Genomic DNA, 17,453 nt, shown 5'->3' with positions numbered 1-17,453 from the left:
GCCCCAGTCCCTGTTCCCACCCCCCCACACACACACCAGGTGGCCTTGTACTGCGCTCAGCAGGCCACCAGCTGCCCCAGCCGGCAACCTTTCAGGGCTTCCGACCCATGAGAAAGGGTCGCCCCAGATGCTCCCACCGACCGAGCAGGAAGCCCACGCCCAGGCCGGGCAGAGGGCCGTGAGTTCCAGCAGCAACCAGAGCCCTCCAGGGGCGCCCCCACAGCCGCTCTGCTCCAGGGTAGGGGCCCAGTCAGCCTCCCTGGTTCTGGGTCTTGGCTGACCTGTTGGGTTCACGCTGGGCTTTCTGCTTCTCCTCCCTCCCCCCCCCCACACCCCCCACCAAGCCTCATGGTGTCACAGAGGCTGCCACACTCCTGCCTTGGCGCCCAGGCCAAGTCCATCAGGAGGCTTGCCTTGCAGCTCACACTTGGATTGGACAGCCCCAGGTCACGTGTTACTCCTGCGCCTGATTGGCTGTGCTCCAGTCCTAGGCGCCAGTCCCAGGCCTGGTGGGAGGAGCCGGGAAAGGTGGATTCCCCCCAAAACCGAGACCTGGGCTGGCTTCAAGGTCTCATGGGTCCAGAGCGACCCCAGGTAGGGGCAGCTCACCCCAGCGCGTCACGGAGCCTCGACAGACGACACGGGTCGGGAGTCCATTTAAAAATCATTTTATTATTAACATCGTCTTCCCATTTAGCCAAGTGTCTGTCATGTATAAGGAATGTCGGCAAATATCCCATTTGAAGCGTCTTTGTACATATTTCCTTCGATAAATAAACTCTGGATTCACATAAAAAAGTTAAACTTAAATAACTCATATTTCCTTCTCTTGTAACAGGCATATATCGGTAAAATATAAATATTCTTGGACTCGGGCTTTGTTCTAAGTGAGGACGATAATTCATCACATGGTACAATTATCGACAACAACCGCCGGGACACCGGGAGGGTGTCCTGGCGAGGGCTGAGGTGGGAAACAGCATTCACATTTGGTTTCTGGGCCAGGGGCGGGGCGGGCGCGGGGCTGGGGAGGAGAGAACAGTTTTCTTTACAGCTCTGATAAAAATAGTCTGTTCTGCCACTGAATTTTAACTTCGAATATATTCTTCTACATTGGCTGATTAGTTCCATCATCATCTTTTTTTTTTTCCCTTTTTTTTCTGTTGAAACTTAAAAACTCAGATGTCGAACGAACAAAATATGGCACATAATCCATGGTGAACATTGTCGGGGGGAACCGGGCCGCTGGCCGGGGGCTGGCGGGAACCACAGTGGAGGGGCGTGGGGGGGGGTGGAGGGGGGCGGAGGGGGGGTTTGGTTGTCGCCCAAGCGGGCACACTCGCCCCTTCCTTCCGGCTCGGGCCGCTGGCCCCTGCAGGAGCCCCGAGGCCGGGGCGGCCGCTCAGAGCACACGGGGGATGATGGTGAAGGGCACGGCGGGGCTGCTGGCCTCCAGCTCCAGGGCCGTCAGGAAGCACTCGGTGGCCGCCGCGTCGTTGCCCTGGGCCTGGAGGACCTCGCCCAGCCCGTTCCAGACCTCGTGGGCGGTGGAGTTCACCTGCACGGCGTCGCGCAGAACCTTCTCAGCAAGGCTGTAGCGGCCCAGCTGGTGGAGGGTCAGGGCCTGGGGGCGGCAGGGGAAATACAGACAGACAGTCAGACAGACAGACAGACAGACAGACATGCATGTGCAAGTCAGTCTCCAGCTCTGGCTCCCCTGTCAGGCCGGGCGCATGGCAAGTTCAAGCACTTCTGGCCCTGGAGAGGTGTGTGTGTGTGTGTGTGTGTGTGTGTGTGTGTGTGTGTGACCATCAGAAACAGCTCGGCGGGCCAGAGAGACAGCGCAGACCCCGGCAGCACCCCATGCGCCCCCCCCCCCACTCCGGGTGCCACCAGGAGCGGCTCCTGAATGCAGAACCAAGGGGGTGTGCCCAGTCTGCTGGCACCGCTGGCTTGTGGCCTCCAAACCAGGCGAGAAAAAAGAAAACAGCGCCGGCGTGGGGTGACCACGGGGAACGGCCGCCTCGCCGCCACGGGAAACGGTGAAGGTGGACCGACCCAGGTCCCGCGGCGGGCGAGTCTGCCCGGGAGAGCCGTCGCCTGCTTTCCAACGCTTGGGCCTTTGCGGCGTTCGTGCCGTGAGACCGGCACCAAGGCTCCGGCGGCCCCGGCACACAGTGCTCAGGCCACGCGTGTCTGATGGAGGGGCCGGCTGGCCCTGCTGCCCAGTGCGTGGAGGCCTGCGCTGGCCCGGGGGGTGCCCTCTCGCTCACGGGGATCACCCGGAGGACCCCCCCACAGCCACCCTGGAAACTACGGAGACCAGGTTCGGGGCCCGGGACTGTCCCCGGAAGGCGCCTCTCTCCACGTGCCGGGAGGGAGACGTGCCTCGCTGGGGGGGCCTCCGAGTACTGGGCTCCCTGGAGGGTCCCTCTGGGGCCACAGTCCAGCGGCTGCTTCCCAGCCCCCGCCCCTGCACGATGACTGACTGGTTCTTGCTGGTCCGGCAAGCTCTGGGTGGTTCTTCCCTTCTCTAATCTGCTTTTCTTCATGGATCTTATTTTTCTGTCTTTTTGGGGCGCAGCAGCGATGCTCAAGGGGTCACTCCTGGCTCTGCGCTCAGGAATCATTCCTGGTAGTGCTCACGGGACCATATGGGATGCTGGGGATCGAACCGGGCTCTCCCCGCCTTCAGCCCTGGGACATCTCCGCGTCACTGTTTGGGTTTGTTTTGGGGCCAAACCAGGCAGTGCTCAGGGGACCATAAGGGATTGAACCCGGGTCAGCCGCATGCAAGGCGAGTGCCCTCCCCGCTGTCCTGCTGCCCCAGCCCCAACCTGCTTTTCTTCACTAAACATCCTCACGGGCTGGAGAGAGTCCATGGAGCTTAGGGGGCATGTCCTGCGCTGGTGCTGCCCCCCCACGCGGCTGGATCCCCAGCACGACACACGGCACCCCTAGCACCGCCAGGGAGTGGCTCTGAGCACAGAGCTGGGAGTCCCCCAGTCACGGCCAGGAGCCCCCTCCCTGCTCAGGGCGGCTGTGTCCCAGGCAGTGGGGGACCTGGCCGGCTCGGGGCCCCGTCCTTGAACACGGCTCCTCCTTCCTCCCAGCGGGGTTCTGGTTGTTCGTTTGTTCTCTGCTTCCAGAGAAGGGACCCAGAGTCAATTCTGTCGGTGACAATGGGCCCGAGGAGCTGTCTGCAGGGGCGCGGGCCGTGGAGAATCGAGGTGCATTCCCTCTACTGCGCTCCCCTCCTCTCCCTTTGGCCCTGTCCAAGCCAGTGACCCCCCCACAGTCCCCAACACTGACTCTCCGACCCCCCCGGGTCCATCCCTGCCTCGCGCTTGGCTTCCACACGGGGCTTCTGTGGCTCTGCGGCATGTGTGCACTGGGGGCGTCACAGGGCCCCCTGGCTGCTTTGCTTCCTGCCTCCACTTCCTGCTCTGCTCGCCCTAGCCGCTGGGGAAGGACGGACGGATGGACAGCCGGACGCTCTGTCCCTCCTGGCGAGCTGCCCGCGCTCACTCTCAGGGTCGAATCTTGGCCTGCACCTACGGAGCCTTGCTCTCTCCCCCCGGGGCTCACCCGCCTGGCACCCCGAGTGCCCCAGGCTGTGTGGGGGCGGGGGCGGGGCTGCTCGGCTCTCGGAGACGACACCAGCGGGCACAGGGGCACTGGGCAGCCACTCTGAAGGGCTGGTGGGGGGCAGGGGGCCCTGCAAAGGGAGGCCAGGAGGGGCTCGGCTCACCTCTCACCCAGGGCTGGGACCCCAGAGGTCATTCCAAGGGTCTGAAAAGCTGCTTCCCAGCTCCCAGCAGTCTGGCGGGGACGAAGGCCATGGCCCAGGCCTGCTGTACTGTGGCGACGCACCCACCCCCCGCCCATCCGCCCCCCAAACCGCAGCGGGAGGAAGTCTGGGTGCCTTCCTGGAGGGGATGGGAAGGAGCAGAGGCAGGAAAGGAGGCAAGAGGTGGGAGCCCCGCAGGATCTAGGCTCTCTGCTGAGGGGGCATGGGGACCCCCAGCCGTGGCCGCACTGCCTTGCCCACCCGTGTCATGGGGGCGAGGACCCCGCTCTCCCGGCCGGCGAGTCTGTTTCGAACATGGCCAAGGCTGGGAGGCTCTCAAATGCGGAAGCCCCTCACGGTCCCCTAATGGGTTCTGACTGTGCACCCTGTAAAGAAACAAAGAACCCAGCAGGCTGCTTTTGAGGGGGATGAAGCTACCCACCCCTAAAACACCCGCAGGGAGATGCCTCCCCGCCCCCTGCCAGGCTGATTTCCCCGGGGCCCCTCAGAGGGGGGCAGGTGTGACCCTCTGCCTGACCCAACAGGACCCCAGCAGATGCAAACGTCAGAGCCCGGGTGCTGCCAGGGGCACAGCTGACCCCCACAGGCCCACCCCAGCCCCCCATGCATGGGAATGAATCCGCTGAAAAACCCAGGTATGCAGGACTAGTGACTGAAATCTCCAGGCCTCCGGAGTCGGGAATGGACCCCTCTAACCCCCCACCCCCATGCTTCTACTTTCCTGGCAGTCATGCCCACGGACTGCCTCTGGGCACCATTTAAGCACGTTAACAGCCATGATCCAGATGCACACATGAATCTCGGAAGAGAGCAGCACACTACAAAGATGCCGCCAGACCCCAAAATCACCATCCAGTAAAAAAAAAAAAAAAATCCAGTTCTAGCAACCTGGGAAAAAATTTCAGAATTCCAGGACATTTCACACAGTTATGCCACTGAATACCTGAATACCAAGAATAGCACACCACATTTGATGGGTACAAGGTTGAAGACAACCAGTCTTCACACACACACACAATATATATATATATATATATGTATATATACGTATATATATATAATATCACTGTATCACTGTCATCCCATTGTTCATTGACTTACTCGAGCGGGCACCAGTAACGTCTCCATTCATCCCAGTCCTGAGATTTTAGCAGCCTCTCCTTACTCATCTATCTATCTATCTATCTATCTATCTATCTATCTATCTATCTATCTATCTACACACACAAGACTCAAGCTCTAACAACATGTTAATGACCTCTAACCCAGGGGCTTAATGGCTCCAAGATGAGATACAACAATTTTCACACACTTTCCTCTAAGGAAACCTTTTTGGATCATGTTTAGTCAATTACTCATAACAAACAATACAAAATAAATTAGCATCTGCCTTTGGGGCAGGCTGGGGGTGGTGGGAAAACTCGGAATACTGGTGGTGGGATTGGTGTTGGAATACTGAATGGAATCAAGACTGTGAACAAATCTTTGAGAATAAATTTCAAAATAAATAAATGCACAAATAAATAAAGCACCTCCCTGGAGCCCTGCCCTCAAGGCCCGCCTCCCTCCCGCTCTGGGATCAGAGGCTACACGGAGGTGCCACGCAGCCCCCCACAGCCGCGCAGGCCCGGGAGAAGCAGGTCCCGAGCCTGGCCGGGGTGGTGGTTTAGTCCCTGACCCTGTCCCTGGCACAGCCGATGTCTCAGCCCACCTGATTGGTCCTGCCCTCAGCCCACGCCTGTGGTGACTGCACCCGACCTGTGTGCCCGGTCGCCCCTGAGAGTCGGAGTCACAGGACGGGGCGGGACGTCCCCCGGGGCGCAGGGACTAAGGCCAGGGCAGGAGATGAGCTGGGCCCTTGGAGGGTCTCTCCACCCCCACCCCCCTGCCTCTGATCCCGCTCCAGCCTCAGCTCCGGCCTGTCCACAGGCTGACGGGGAGTCTCGGGGTCCCTGTCCCTGGCCCCTGCCTCCCCCCAGTGGGGCCCCGTGGCCGCCGTCCGCACTGGCCGGAAGGGCTGAGGCTGCGTGAGCTGCCCTCCCTCGGGGCCGCGTTTCCAGGTCAGATGTTTTATTTGGCGAAAGGTCCCTTCTGGGGGCCTCCCCGGCATCGAGCTCGACACGGAACTGCTGACGCTCAGTTCTTCAAAGCCTCAGGATTCCCTTAACGGCCCCGGAAGCTCAGGTCCTGGGGTGCAGCAGGGGGTCGGTGGAGCTGGGATGCTCGAGCCCCCCCAGCAGCCCGCTGCTGTCCCTGCTCCCTGCCCCGGCCCCCTTGGTGACGCCCCCGAGATACCCTCTGAGTCACATGGAAGAGTCCCGCCCTCCCCACATCCCTCCAGACTGCGCAGTATGTGAGCACCCCATGTCCACAAACACATACACACGTGAATACATGCATGCCTGTCCACACATCCACACACATGTCTACAATGCAGATGTATAATAAACTCACGTGCACACACATGCACACACACGCACACATGCCTTCACCTGCATGCACATGTTCACAGTGCACTTGTAGAAACACATGTAAGTGTCTCCATGCACACACGTCCACAATGCACATGCATAAACACATGCACACGTGTTTCCACCTGCACACATGTTCACAGTGCACATATATAAATTCATGCACATGTGTCTCCACATGCACACACATGCCCACATAGGCACACGGGATACACACACATTTCCAGGACACATGTGCACACAGGTCCGTGCACACACCCTCCCTGCCGCAGCCTTGGGGGACAGTGAGCTTGGACACCCCCCCCCCCCCGCATCTCTCCTCGTCCTGGGAAACGTGTCTGTGAGCTGCTGTGTCCGGGATGGCTCCCTCAGGCAGAGGCGCCATGGAGGGCAGGGCGGAGGTCTGTCCCGCCTGCGTGGGGCTCACACTCCAGGGCCCCCTTGGACCCTGGGCACTGCGGTGGGGGCCCTGTGCAGAACAGCGTGGAGGGCCCGGACACCCTCGCTGGGGGCCCTGCAGGCCCAGGGGCCCCTCCTCACCTCACACCGCCCCGGACACACAAGGGGGTCAAGGAACAGGAGTGGGCAGGGCCATTTCGTCCAAACGTCCCGAACATGCTGTGCTCTGAGGCTGGGGGTGCCATGGCTACCGGCCAGACCGAGAGACCCCTGGGCTGGGGTGGGGTCCTGCTGGAAGAACATTCTAGAAAAGAGACATGAAGCTCCGACGCTTCTTTGGGTCAAAACTGACCGCAGGCCGGAGCAGCATAGGGTCAGGGTGATTGATTCATGGGCCTGTGGCCACAGAGAGGGAACCGGCACCCCCAAATGGAGGCCAGGCCTTTGCTTCTGGAAACTTCTATGAGTGGACATCTGCTGGCACCTCACTCTTCCCTGGGGAACCTGCCTCCTTCTGCTGGAGCCTGATTCTGAACAGCCACGTGGGGAACGGGCCAGGAGGGCAAGGGCGTGGCACTGTCCCCAGGGGAGCCACGTGCAGAACTCCGCAGAGCCCGGGGGTGCAGGCAGAAGGCTTGGGGCCCTGGGCACCATGGGGCTGCTGCGGAGAGGCGTCCCCGCTCAGACCCCCTGGCCACGCGGGAGGGGGTGGGACGCCTCGGCCAGGTGGGGCGCAGCAGGCGGGTGTGGGACGCCCCAAGGGCGCCCGGTGGCAGGTTCCTTCCGGATGTCTCAGGGGGACACAGGTGGGGGGTCCCCACCTGCACCCAGGGGACAGACACACTAGGGCCGGGCAGTCTCTGTTTCCATTGAGAAACGGGAAAAACAGAAACGATAAGACACGCGCTTATGCCCACAGGAACTGCAGAGCTCGGGGAGAATTTTTTCCACAAATAAGAAGAGAACTGACCCCCCACCCCCCGCCCCCCTAAGCCTGCTGTGGGGTGGGGGCGGGAAGGCGAGGTGGGTGGGGGTTCTGGTTCCTGTGGGCGGGGTCTGGCGCGGCTCACACACCTGCCCCCCAGAGCCCTCCAACCTCAGCTCAGGCCGGGGCACAAGGGCCGACGGGGCCACACCCTGCTCCGCGTGCCTCTCTGCGCCCACGCGGACCGGGTCTTCATGGGACCTTCCCAGCGGCCCCTCTGGGGAGGGCCCGGGAGGGCAGAAAAGGAGGTGCGACTCGGAGGGGCCGAGGGGCTCAGGGTGGGGAGGTCACGGGGTCATAGCACCTCCGGGGGCGGGCGAGGAGCCAGAATCACATCCGAACCCTGGGCTCACTGGCACCCCTCACCCAATCCTGAGTCAGGAGCACTGGGGGCCCCTCATCCCCCATCTGGGCCTGCCCCCGCCAGGGGCCAGCGGTGGCAGACCCTGGGTTCCATCCCGAGCCCCGTGGGAAAGAGAAGACGCTTCTGTCGGGGCTGACGGTGCGAACGGGGAGAACAGACGCCAACGCGGTCTGAGGCGGGTGGGGCCGGCGGGCAAGCTCAGGGCCAGGACGCGTGAGGGTCACTCGGCCTCCAGACTCCGCGCCCCGCTTCCCTGCAGCCGCGTTTCTCAGAAACTGGGCCGTGTGGCCGGGCCTGGCGGTGTGGGCGTCACTGCAGGCGGCGTCCTCGAGAGAGCGAGGGGCTCTGTCCCCTCTGCCAGGGGCCAGGCGGCAGCAGGCCCAGGCTCCCAGCGGGCGGCTGTTCTAATTAGAGCCAGCGCTGATGCCGCGGCCCGCCTGGCTTTGCGAGAGCCGAGAGGACGCGCGTCGCCCTCAGCAGGACGCCTGCTCCGCGCGGGCCTGTTCTGGGTGCCCGCAGGGCCGGCTGCTGCTGCCGCTTTGGTTCCAGCCCCACGCAGCCGTCCGCACGGCCGCCACCCGATGCAGAGGATGAGAGAGAAGCCGCGGGGACCTGAGCCGACGCGGGGTGTCGGGGTGCTTCCTGCCGGGGGCGGGGGGGCAGGTTTCTCTGCCGCGTGCTGGGGAAGGGCACAGCCTCTCACACCAGGGCGGCCCTGCAGCGTGTTTGCGCTCTGGGGGGCGGGCAGCGTTTCAGCGATGGGGCTAATCAGGGCTGACCTCGGGGGGAGACCAGAGCCCAGGCTGCATGCACACGCGTGTGTGTGCGGGTACGTGCATGTGCAGATGTGTGTGCAAGCACGTGTTTATCCAGGTGCATGTGTGAGCAGGTGTGTGTGTGCAGGTATGTGTGTGCACGTGTGGGTGGAGGTGCATGTGTGTAGGTGCGTGTGCAAGTGTGTGTGTGTCCAAGTGCAGGGGTGTGTATGCACACAGGTACATGTGTGTGTAGGAGTGTTTGTGCAGATGTGTGTGTGCAGGTGTGTATGTGCAGGGGTATGTGTGCAGGTGTGTGTGTGCAAGTGTATGTGCAGGTGCTTGTGTGTAAGTGCACATGTGCAGGTACGTGTATACAGGTGTGTGTGTGCAGGTACATGTGCAGGTGTGTGTGCAGGTGCTTGTGTGCAGGTGCTTATGTGCAGATGTGTGTGAAGGCACATATGCAGGTGCATGTGCAGATGTGTGTGTCGGTGTGTGTGTAAATGTTATGTGTGCAGGTGCATGTGTGCAGGTGCATGTGCAGGTGTGTGTGTAGATGTTATATGTGCAGGTGCATGTGAGTGTGGGGTATGTGTCTGTGTATGTGGTGCAGCTGCGTGTACAGGTGTGTGTCCAAGGCTGCCTGCAGAAACAGTTGCTGTTATGAACCCAGTTCCCAGCAGCCGGGAGGAGGCCGCTTCCGGCTTCTTCCGAGGAACTAAGGGACAACAACACGCCGTCAGACACGTGCGGCTCACCTGCCTCGGGTCTCACGCCACAGTGTTCACGACGATGGAATGCGGCCGAGTGGCCCAAGCTCCCGTGTCCCCCATCAAGTTGTTTTCAGTCCAGAGCTTCTTGGGGTGTGACGGGGCCAGGCAGCCCCCCAGCCCCACCACTGCCCACCCCTCACCCACACCTACCAGCAGGGGTGGCGCGAGGGTCTGTGGCAGGGAGTAGCCGGGGTGTAGGGAACAGACCCCAATGTGTGCGCTACTGAATGGGGCTCTTCGTCCTCTCTGTGACTCGAACCCCGGCCGTCTCGCACCCTCTCAGGGCTCCCCACCTGCTTCCTTCCGCTCTGCTCCAGGCTGCCTCCAGAATGCACTGGAGGCCCCACGGCACCTTTCCTGCAACATGGGGTCCCCACACGCCCCACCTTACCTGCACCCTCCTTTCCATGACTGCTCCCCCCCACCCCGGGGCCCTGAGCTACACGTCTGTGAGTCAGCCCAGAAACCTTCCAGATCCTTCTGCCAGCCCCCTGGGGTCCTGGTCCTTGCTCGCCCCCATGCTGGCCGAGAACCTCAGCCTCCACACACCCTCACTCCCACAGCTTCCAGAACCCTCTCTCAACGACACAGACCTGCTGGGAACCGTGTATGTCCATACTTTTTTTTTTTTTTTTAACTCTTGAAACATCCCAAATCTGCAGAAAGCAGAAGGGCCGACATCACGCACACCTAGAGACCCGTCGGAGGTAACGGTCTTTAACAACTGTCCTGCTGGGGGTGGCGAGTGAGCCTCGGGCGCGAGTAATTCAGGGGGGAGCTGAGGGAGGCGAGACGTCTGCTCAGATTACCGCCCGCCCCATCACGGCTAACACACGCGACCAGCCGGGGCCCCGCAGCTGGTGTGCGCCTCTTGGACCGAGATGCCATCTGCCCCCGGCCCGCGCGTGGCAGAGCCACATTGCCACTTGGCCCCGGGTCAGGCCGGCTGGAGCCTGTTCCGTGCCCCTGCCCCCGCGCAGATGGCCCCGCGTGCCCCTCGAGTCTGGTGGAGTCCCGACACTTTGCTGCTTCTGTCTCTTCTAGAACTTTCCATTCTCGAGGGCGGGGACTGTGCCCTCCAGATGTAGGCACTCGATCCCCATGGCCCGCCCTCCGGGCACCTTTTTTAACCCGTGCGGGGAGGGGATGGGGTCAGTGGCTGTGTCCATCCCACCGGCTTCCTAAGGCTGGGGAGGGGGCCAGGGGGCTGAGGTCCTGGAGGGCCTGGAAGACCCTGAGCCTGCGAGGGTGGTTACGGGACAGGTTTGACAAAGGGTGCGGGTGGGGGTGGATGCATGGATCGGGGCGACAAGCCTCGACAACAAGGCACTCTCGGGGGTCTTCTGTCTGCAGCAGCTGTGGGGTGGGAAACCCTTCAGGGGCTCTGCCGGAGCACCCCCTTTCCAGAAACAAAATCACTCAGCGCCCCCCAGCTGCACCCCAGCCTCCTCCCGCCCGCCCGTCTCTCCTGGCCCCACGGGAGTGGAATTCCCCGCCCTGGGAGTGACTGTTCGAGATGCTTCTCTCCCCAGAGGGCGCTGAGGACGAAGGGGCACGAGCCGGAGTCTGCAGGCGCCCCCGGCTGCTGCCTCGGAGGGGGCTCTATCCTGGCTGCCCCCCCCCGGGGGCCATGATTACACCTGCACTTAGCAGTCCCCACGACAGAACACAGAAACAGTGTGGCATCTTGCCTTAAGTCGAGGCAAAGGAACATCACGAGCCGTGACAAGTTTCAGGGCCATGCGGGCTGCTCCCGGGCCTGAGCTGCTCCCGGGCCTCTGGCTGCGGTACTCCCGATACTCCCGGGCCTCTGGCTGCGGTACTCCTGATACTCCCGGGCCTCTGGCTGTGATACTCCCGATACTCCCGGCCTCTGGGGCCTCTGGCTGCGGTACTCCTGATACTCCCGAGTCTCTGGCTGCGGTACTCCCGATACTCCCGGGCCTCTGGCTGCGGTACTCCCGATACTCCCGGGCCTCTGGCTGCGGTACTCCCGATACTCCCGGGTCTGTGGCTATGATACTCCCGATACTCCAGGGCCTCTGGCTGTGATACTCCCGATACTCCCGGGCCTCTGGCTGCGGTACTCCTGATACTCCTGAGCCTCTGGCTGCGGTACTCCCGATACTCCTGGGCCTCTGGCTGTGATACTCCCGATACTCCCGGGCCTCTGGCTGCGGTACTCCTGATACTCCTGAGCCTCTGGCTGCGGTACTCCCGATACTCCCGGGCCTCTGTCTGCGATACTCCCGGGCCTCTGACTGTGATACTCCCGATACTCCCGGGCCTCTGGCTGCGGTACTCCCGATACTCCCGGGCCTCTGGCTGCGGTACTCCAGATACTCCCGGGCCTCTGGCTGTGATACTCCTGATACTCCTGAGCCTCTGGCTGCGGTACTCCCGATACTCCCGGGCCTCTGGCTGTGATACTCCCGATACTCCCGGGCCTCTGGCTGCGGTACTCCTGATACTCCTGAGCCTCTGGCTGCGGTACTCCCGATACTCCCGGGCCTCTGTCTGCGATACTCCCGGGCCTCTGACTGTGATACTCCCGATACTCCCGGGCCTCTGGCTGCGGTACTCCCGATACTCCAGGGCCTCTGGCTGCGGTACTCCAGATACTCCCGGGCCTCTGGCTGTGATACTCCTGATACTCCTGAGCCTCTGGCTGCGGTACTCCCGATACTCCTGAGCCTCTGGCTGCGGTACTCCCGATACTCCCGGGTCTGTGGCTATGATACTCCCGATACTCCCGGGCCTCTGGCTGCGATACTCCCAATACTCTCGGGCCTCTGGCTGCGATACTCCCGGGCCTCTGACTGCGGTACTCCCGATACTCCCGGGTCTCTGACTGTGATACTCCCGATACTCCCGGGTCTCTGACTGCAATACTCCCGATACTCCCGGGCCTCTGGCTGCGATACTCCCAATACTCTCGGGCCTCTGACTGCGGTACTCCCGATACTCCCGGGTCTCTGACTGCGATACTCCCGATACTTCCAGGTCTCTGACTGCGATACTCCCGATACTCCCGGGTCTCTGACTGTGATACTTCCGATACTCCTGGGCCTCTGACTGCTATACTCCCGATACTCCTGGGCCTCTGACTGTGATACTCCTGGGCCTCTGACTGCGGTACTCCCGATACTCCTGGGCCTCTGACTGCGATACTCCTGGGCCTCTGACTGCGGTACTCCCAATACTCCCGGGTCTCTGGCTGTGATACTCGAAGACCTGTGGTGGTAGTGGGGGAGTGTGCTCTGATGGGTCCAAGACCCTTCAGGTGGACAGTGGCACGTGGACATTCTTGTCCTCAGGCTGGAGAATAGCAGTGCTGGCCCTGGGGAAGGACAGGCCGACCGAGCACTGCTGCCCTTGTGGGCCCTGAGCAGAGGTGGCCCTGGGGCCTCCCACTAAGCCACAGGCACTGCAAGTCAGCCTCGGGGCCTGGCTGTGCAAGCACCCCCAGAGGAGTACCCGAGAGGAGCACCCCAGAGGAGCACCCTCATAGGATTAACCCCATAGGACAACCCTCATAGGAGCACCCATAGGGGTGGGGACGGGCCAGCTGCAAACCCACAGCGCAGAGGTGGGACCTTCGGGACTCAGAAGAGATTCCCGTTCTGGGTTGACCGTGTGCTTGGCGCTCACGGCATCCTTATTGCATACCACATGGGGAATCTGAGTCACAAGGCAGGCAAACAACTTATCAGAGCCTCCAAAACTTCGTGAGCCCAGAGCAGGGCTGAAGCCTCATCCCTAGACCCTGCGAGGTCCCGTGGACCCCATATTCTCCTCTCCCTCAAAGCCACGCAAGCAGCTCTTCTGCACAGCCTGGGGAGGGCAGAAGGGAGGACGGAAGGGAGGACGGTGATGTCTCAGGGTGGCCCCCTCCCCCATAAGCACCCGTGGGAGGGGCACTTCTGTTCGGCTGCAGCGGGGGTCCAGGTGGCCGTGGGCTTGGCCAGGGAAGCTGAGCATCAAGACAAGGTCCCTGAGAAGGAACCAGGAGGCCCGGCCTTTGTCATGGGTCAACTGTGGGTGTCCACCCGGCTCTGAATACAGCAGATGGACAGAGAAAAGTCAGCGCTTATGAGTCCTGCGCGCTCCGCCATGACTGCCCAGATGGGCTCCGAGTCTGAGCCAGGGGAGGCCTGGGGTTGCCCGTGGGAGTCACCAGCGGCCCTGGGCTGCTGGCTCTGGGGTGGACAGTGCCTGGCTCCCCACAGGGAGCTCTGGTGCATGGCAGAGCCGGAGAGGGAACTGAGAACCTCTCGCACCCATGTTTCCTATCCCGTCTCGGCTCCTGTGATCCCAGGCTGAGCTCCACACACGCTTTTGAATCATCCAGGGGCCCGCAGCGGCACACGCAGCCTCTGTCCGGGACAAAGGCTGCTCCAGAACGCGGACAGCCCCGCCGTGGCCCGAGCGCCACAGCTCTGACCAGCCCTTCCCGCAGCGAGGCCCGAGTGACGAGCCCTGAAAACATTCCCCATCAAACAGACGAATGTGCCGGCAGTATAAGGAATGACACCCTCAACAGAGCCAGGGAACGTCCAGGCGAGGGAGCTGTGACGGCCACAGGCTGACCCCCTCGGGAACCTGAAAACTGCCTTTGGCCTCCGACCTGATGAGCACTGATTCGGGGTGGGCTTGGGATATGAGTCATGAAGATGCCCCCAGCTCCCAGAGGGCACTTGGCCAGGCCGGGCTGCAGGGTGGGGGGTCTGGCACCTTTGCCCACGTCGCCTGGAGAAATGGCGAAAAAGACAGGACGGCTGAGGGCCCTGGAGGCTGCCCCCACTAACTGGTTACAGGGTCCCCCCTCTCTGTGGTGCCCTGACAGGCCACAGAGGCAGGGAGCTATGGGCTTCCCCGAGGCCTAGAGTGAGCCATGACGCAGCCGCTGGACCCACCCAGCTGTTCCTCAAGTGTCCCCAGCCCCTGAGGGGTGCCGCCCACATGCCCCTGCCTCCAGGCCCTGGGGATTGAATGTTGGTATACAACATTCCATAATCTCAGGCCTAGCTAGGCCTGGATATAAACATTGTTTTCTGTTATACTTCCGGGTATGTAACTGACTTTGTTACTGTTTCCGTTGACTAAGTTAATTTGCATATTCTGCCTATGTGGCTGAATATCATTGGTTAGTCCATCAACCTACTTAATAAAAGGGGGTTGAACAGGCTGCTCTCCGGCAGGCCACAACACAAAAACCTCCGGAGACAGTCATGTGATCCTCCCCCAAAATGTATATTTCTTCTGGGAGTGAAATGCCTTGACTGTCAAGTAAAACTGCAACATAGTTGCAACAGCTGAATCACAAGGCTCCCCTTCCTATCTCTCCGGAAGGTCCCGGCCCCCACACGTGGCCTTCTCAGAGGGGGAGCCCCAGAGTCATTTTGCCCTGACAGCCCGAACCCCACTGGTGGGTGACTGACTCCAAGGCAAGCGTTGGGGGGAGTGGTGAGGGGTGTGCATGCATCTGGAGGACTGGGGGACCTGCCTGGTCCCCTGGGAGTAACACAGCCTTGCCCCCGAGCCAGTGGCCTGGGAGACAGGCGCGAGTCCCAGGCTCCCTCTTGTCTAGGCAACACCGCTATCGAAAGCGCTCTGGCTTAATCTATGTATTTGCTTGTTTTGCTTGTTTTGTTTTGTTGGGAGGGCCACACCCGGCAGTGCTCAGGAGTTACAGCTCAGTGTTGGGTCTGGGGGTTGCTCCCGGCAATGCTCAGGGAATGATACGGAACCAGGGAAGAAACAGGGCCCCTGGCATGCGAAGGCTGAGCACTGGTGTCTGAGCTGCCCCCCTAGCCAGCACTTGGCTGTTTGTACTGGGCTCTCTGCAGGGTGTGGCACCCTCCAAGGGGGTCCCGCTACCAGGGCAGGGACGGACAGTGACAGTGTGACAGTGCTAGGACATGCCCATGAGAACAGAGAGGGCTGCCGAGGGCTCCGCGAGCACGCAGGGCCGCCAGCCGATGCCGCGCCCGCTGGCCGGGAGAGAACCATGGGACCCACGGTGGCCCCCCGGGAGCCCGCTGGGGACGCTGGGGCCGGACTCACCAGGCGCTGCATGCTCTTCACGTGCGTGGGGCTGATGGACAAGGCCTCCTCGTACCACCGCCGCGCCTCGTCATAGTGCCCTCGGAGCTCGGCCACCTGGCCCCGCATGTACAGGACGTTGTGGGACATCGGGAAGAGGTTGGCGGCCTCCTGGGTGCAGGCGTTGGCTTCCGCGGGTTTCCCGATGCTGATGTAGACCTCGGCTATGAGAGGGATGGGGAGGGGGAACACAGGCGCCTGAGCCCAGGCCGGCGGCCCCGCCCCAAATAACCCCGCCCCCTGAGGTCCCGCATCCCAATCAGTCCCGCCCCTCGCTTGCGGCCCCGCCCCTCGCGGGCCCCACTCCATTCAGGCTCCGCCCTTTTCGGGCCCGCCCCATTCAGGCCCCGCCCCATTCAGGCCCCGCCCTGCAGGCCCCGTCCCCCGATGCGCTGGGCTCGGACCTGGCCAGTCCCCACTGGGCCAGGGAGGACGGAGGTCAGTGTGGACGCCCCCAGGTCACCCCACGGGGCTCCCGGATCACCAGAATCTGGGATGCCTCTGTGTGCAGGCTGCCACCAGGAACGGGATGCCCCCCATCAGTCCCCCACACCCCTGTCGCTGGGTGCCCCAGCCCCCAGAGCTGGCTCCTTCCTGAGTGCAGTCCCAGTGAGCAGCGCAGCGCGCCCAGAATAGAGGCGGCAGCCGGGCAGCGCGGGAAGGGGATGCCGCCCGCCACCCACCCCCCCACCCCCCGCGCTGCCTCGCAGGCCTCTGTAGTCCCTACGGCTTCTGCAGGGCCACCCGGGGATGAGCTCTAGGCTCAGCCCACCCCCTGAACGCCGGGGCCGGGTTTGGCTTCACCCCACTCCTCCCTGAGATGTCCCCGCTGACCCCCCTCCCCCCACATACACACACACACACACACACACACACACACACACACACATTGGATCCCGGCAGCCCCTCACAGTCCCATCCAGGTTTCTGAGGGGCATCCCGCAGGGACCCTGTATGCCAGCCACCCCCTCTCCCGCGGGCCCCAGCACTATGCGTGTGTACTGTTGGATCCAGGCCCGGGTTGAGGTAGAGGGGATGGGGACAGTGGGGGGCAAGCAGGTAGCACCAGGAGTGCCTCCTGCCCCATCTGCAGGGAGACCTGGGGGGGCTTTCATTGGGGACCCCCTGCCCACATGAGGACACTGAGAGGGTCGGTCCAGCTTCCCCAACAGGCAGGGGCAGTCTCCTGGCCTGGCACTGCCCTGCTGCCCAGTCCGGCTCTGTCCGTCAGGAGCATTGGTGGGGTCCCTCTGAGACAGCCCCCTGGAGGGACAGGGCACCTCCCTCTTGCCCAGCACCCTGAGGATTTCCCCACCCGTGCCTGCCCCTGGGTGTGGCCTTACAGAGGGGTGGGGGACCCCCATGGGGTGAGAAGGGCCAGGGCACAGCCTCCGTCCCCTGAGGGAAGGAGGTGAGGGAGGGAGAGGACTCGGGGGGCTTATTGCTGCGTCAGTGCATGTGGGGTGCAGGAGCATAGAGGCCGCTGACAGCCCTCCCCACCCCCACGCCCACCCCAGATTGGGGTCCAGTCTCAGGCTCTAGGAAAGAATCTTCCAGGCTTCCCAGAACCACTGAGAGGCTAGGAGGCGTCCCCCTGTGGGGCACAGGGCGGGCACCAAGAACAGGAGGCCGTGCGGGGAAAGGCCACCACGCCCTCGAGGTCTTGGGGAGGCGGGTCCCCGCAGCACACACAAGGCCAGCATCTCTGTGGGGGCGAGGGGCTCTGCTGCCTCCCTGGACCCCCAGCCAGGGTCACTGCCACGACACATGGTACTCCCCTCGCCCCC

The 17,453-nt window shown here is 62.5% G+C and overlaps 1 protein-coding gene across 6 annotated transcripts in view; it reads right to left on the bottom strand.

Annotated features, from left to right (window-relative positions):
- Positions 1-652: 652 nt before the first annotated feature.
- TTC7B (tetratricopeptide repeat domain 7B) overlaps positions 653-17,453 on the bottom strand; it is a 184,837-nt gene continuing 168,036 nt past the window's right edge. For all 6 annotated transcript variants that reach the window (XM_055129801.1, XM_055129806.1, XM_055129803.1 and 3 more), the window contains 2 exons: positions 15,628-15,830; positions 653-1,624 (listed from right to left, as the gene is read on the bottom strand). In XM_055129801.1, coding sequence (XP_054985776.1) covers positions 1,403-1,624; positions 15,628-15,830 — 425 coding nt within the window. In that variant the 3' untranslated portion in view covers positions 653-1,402. The remainder of the gene's footprint in view (positions 1,625-15,627; positions 15,831-17,453) is intronic.

The sequence above is a fragment of the Sorex araneus genome, chromosome 3 (genome assembly GCF_027595985.1).
Source record: "Sorex araneus isolate mSorAra2 chromosome 3, mSorAra2.pri, whole genome shotgun sequence".
Taxonomy (NCBI): Eukaryota; Metazoa; Chordata; class Mammalia; order Eulipotyphla; family Soricidae; genus Sorex; species Sorex araneus.
Note: the sequence above shows the minus strand (reverse complement) of the source record. Positions and strands in the feature narration are given on the sequence as shown.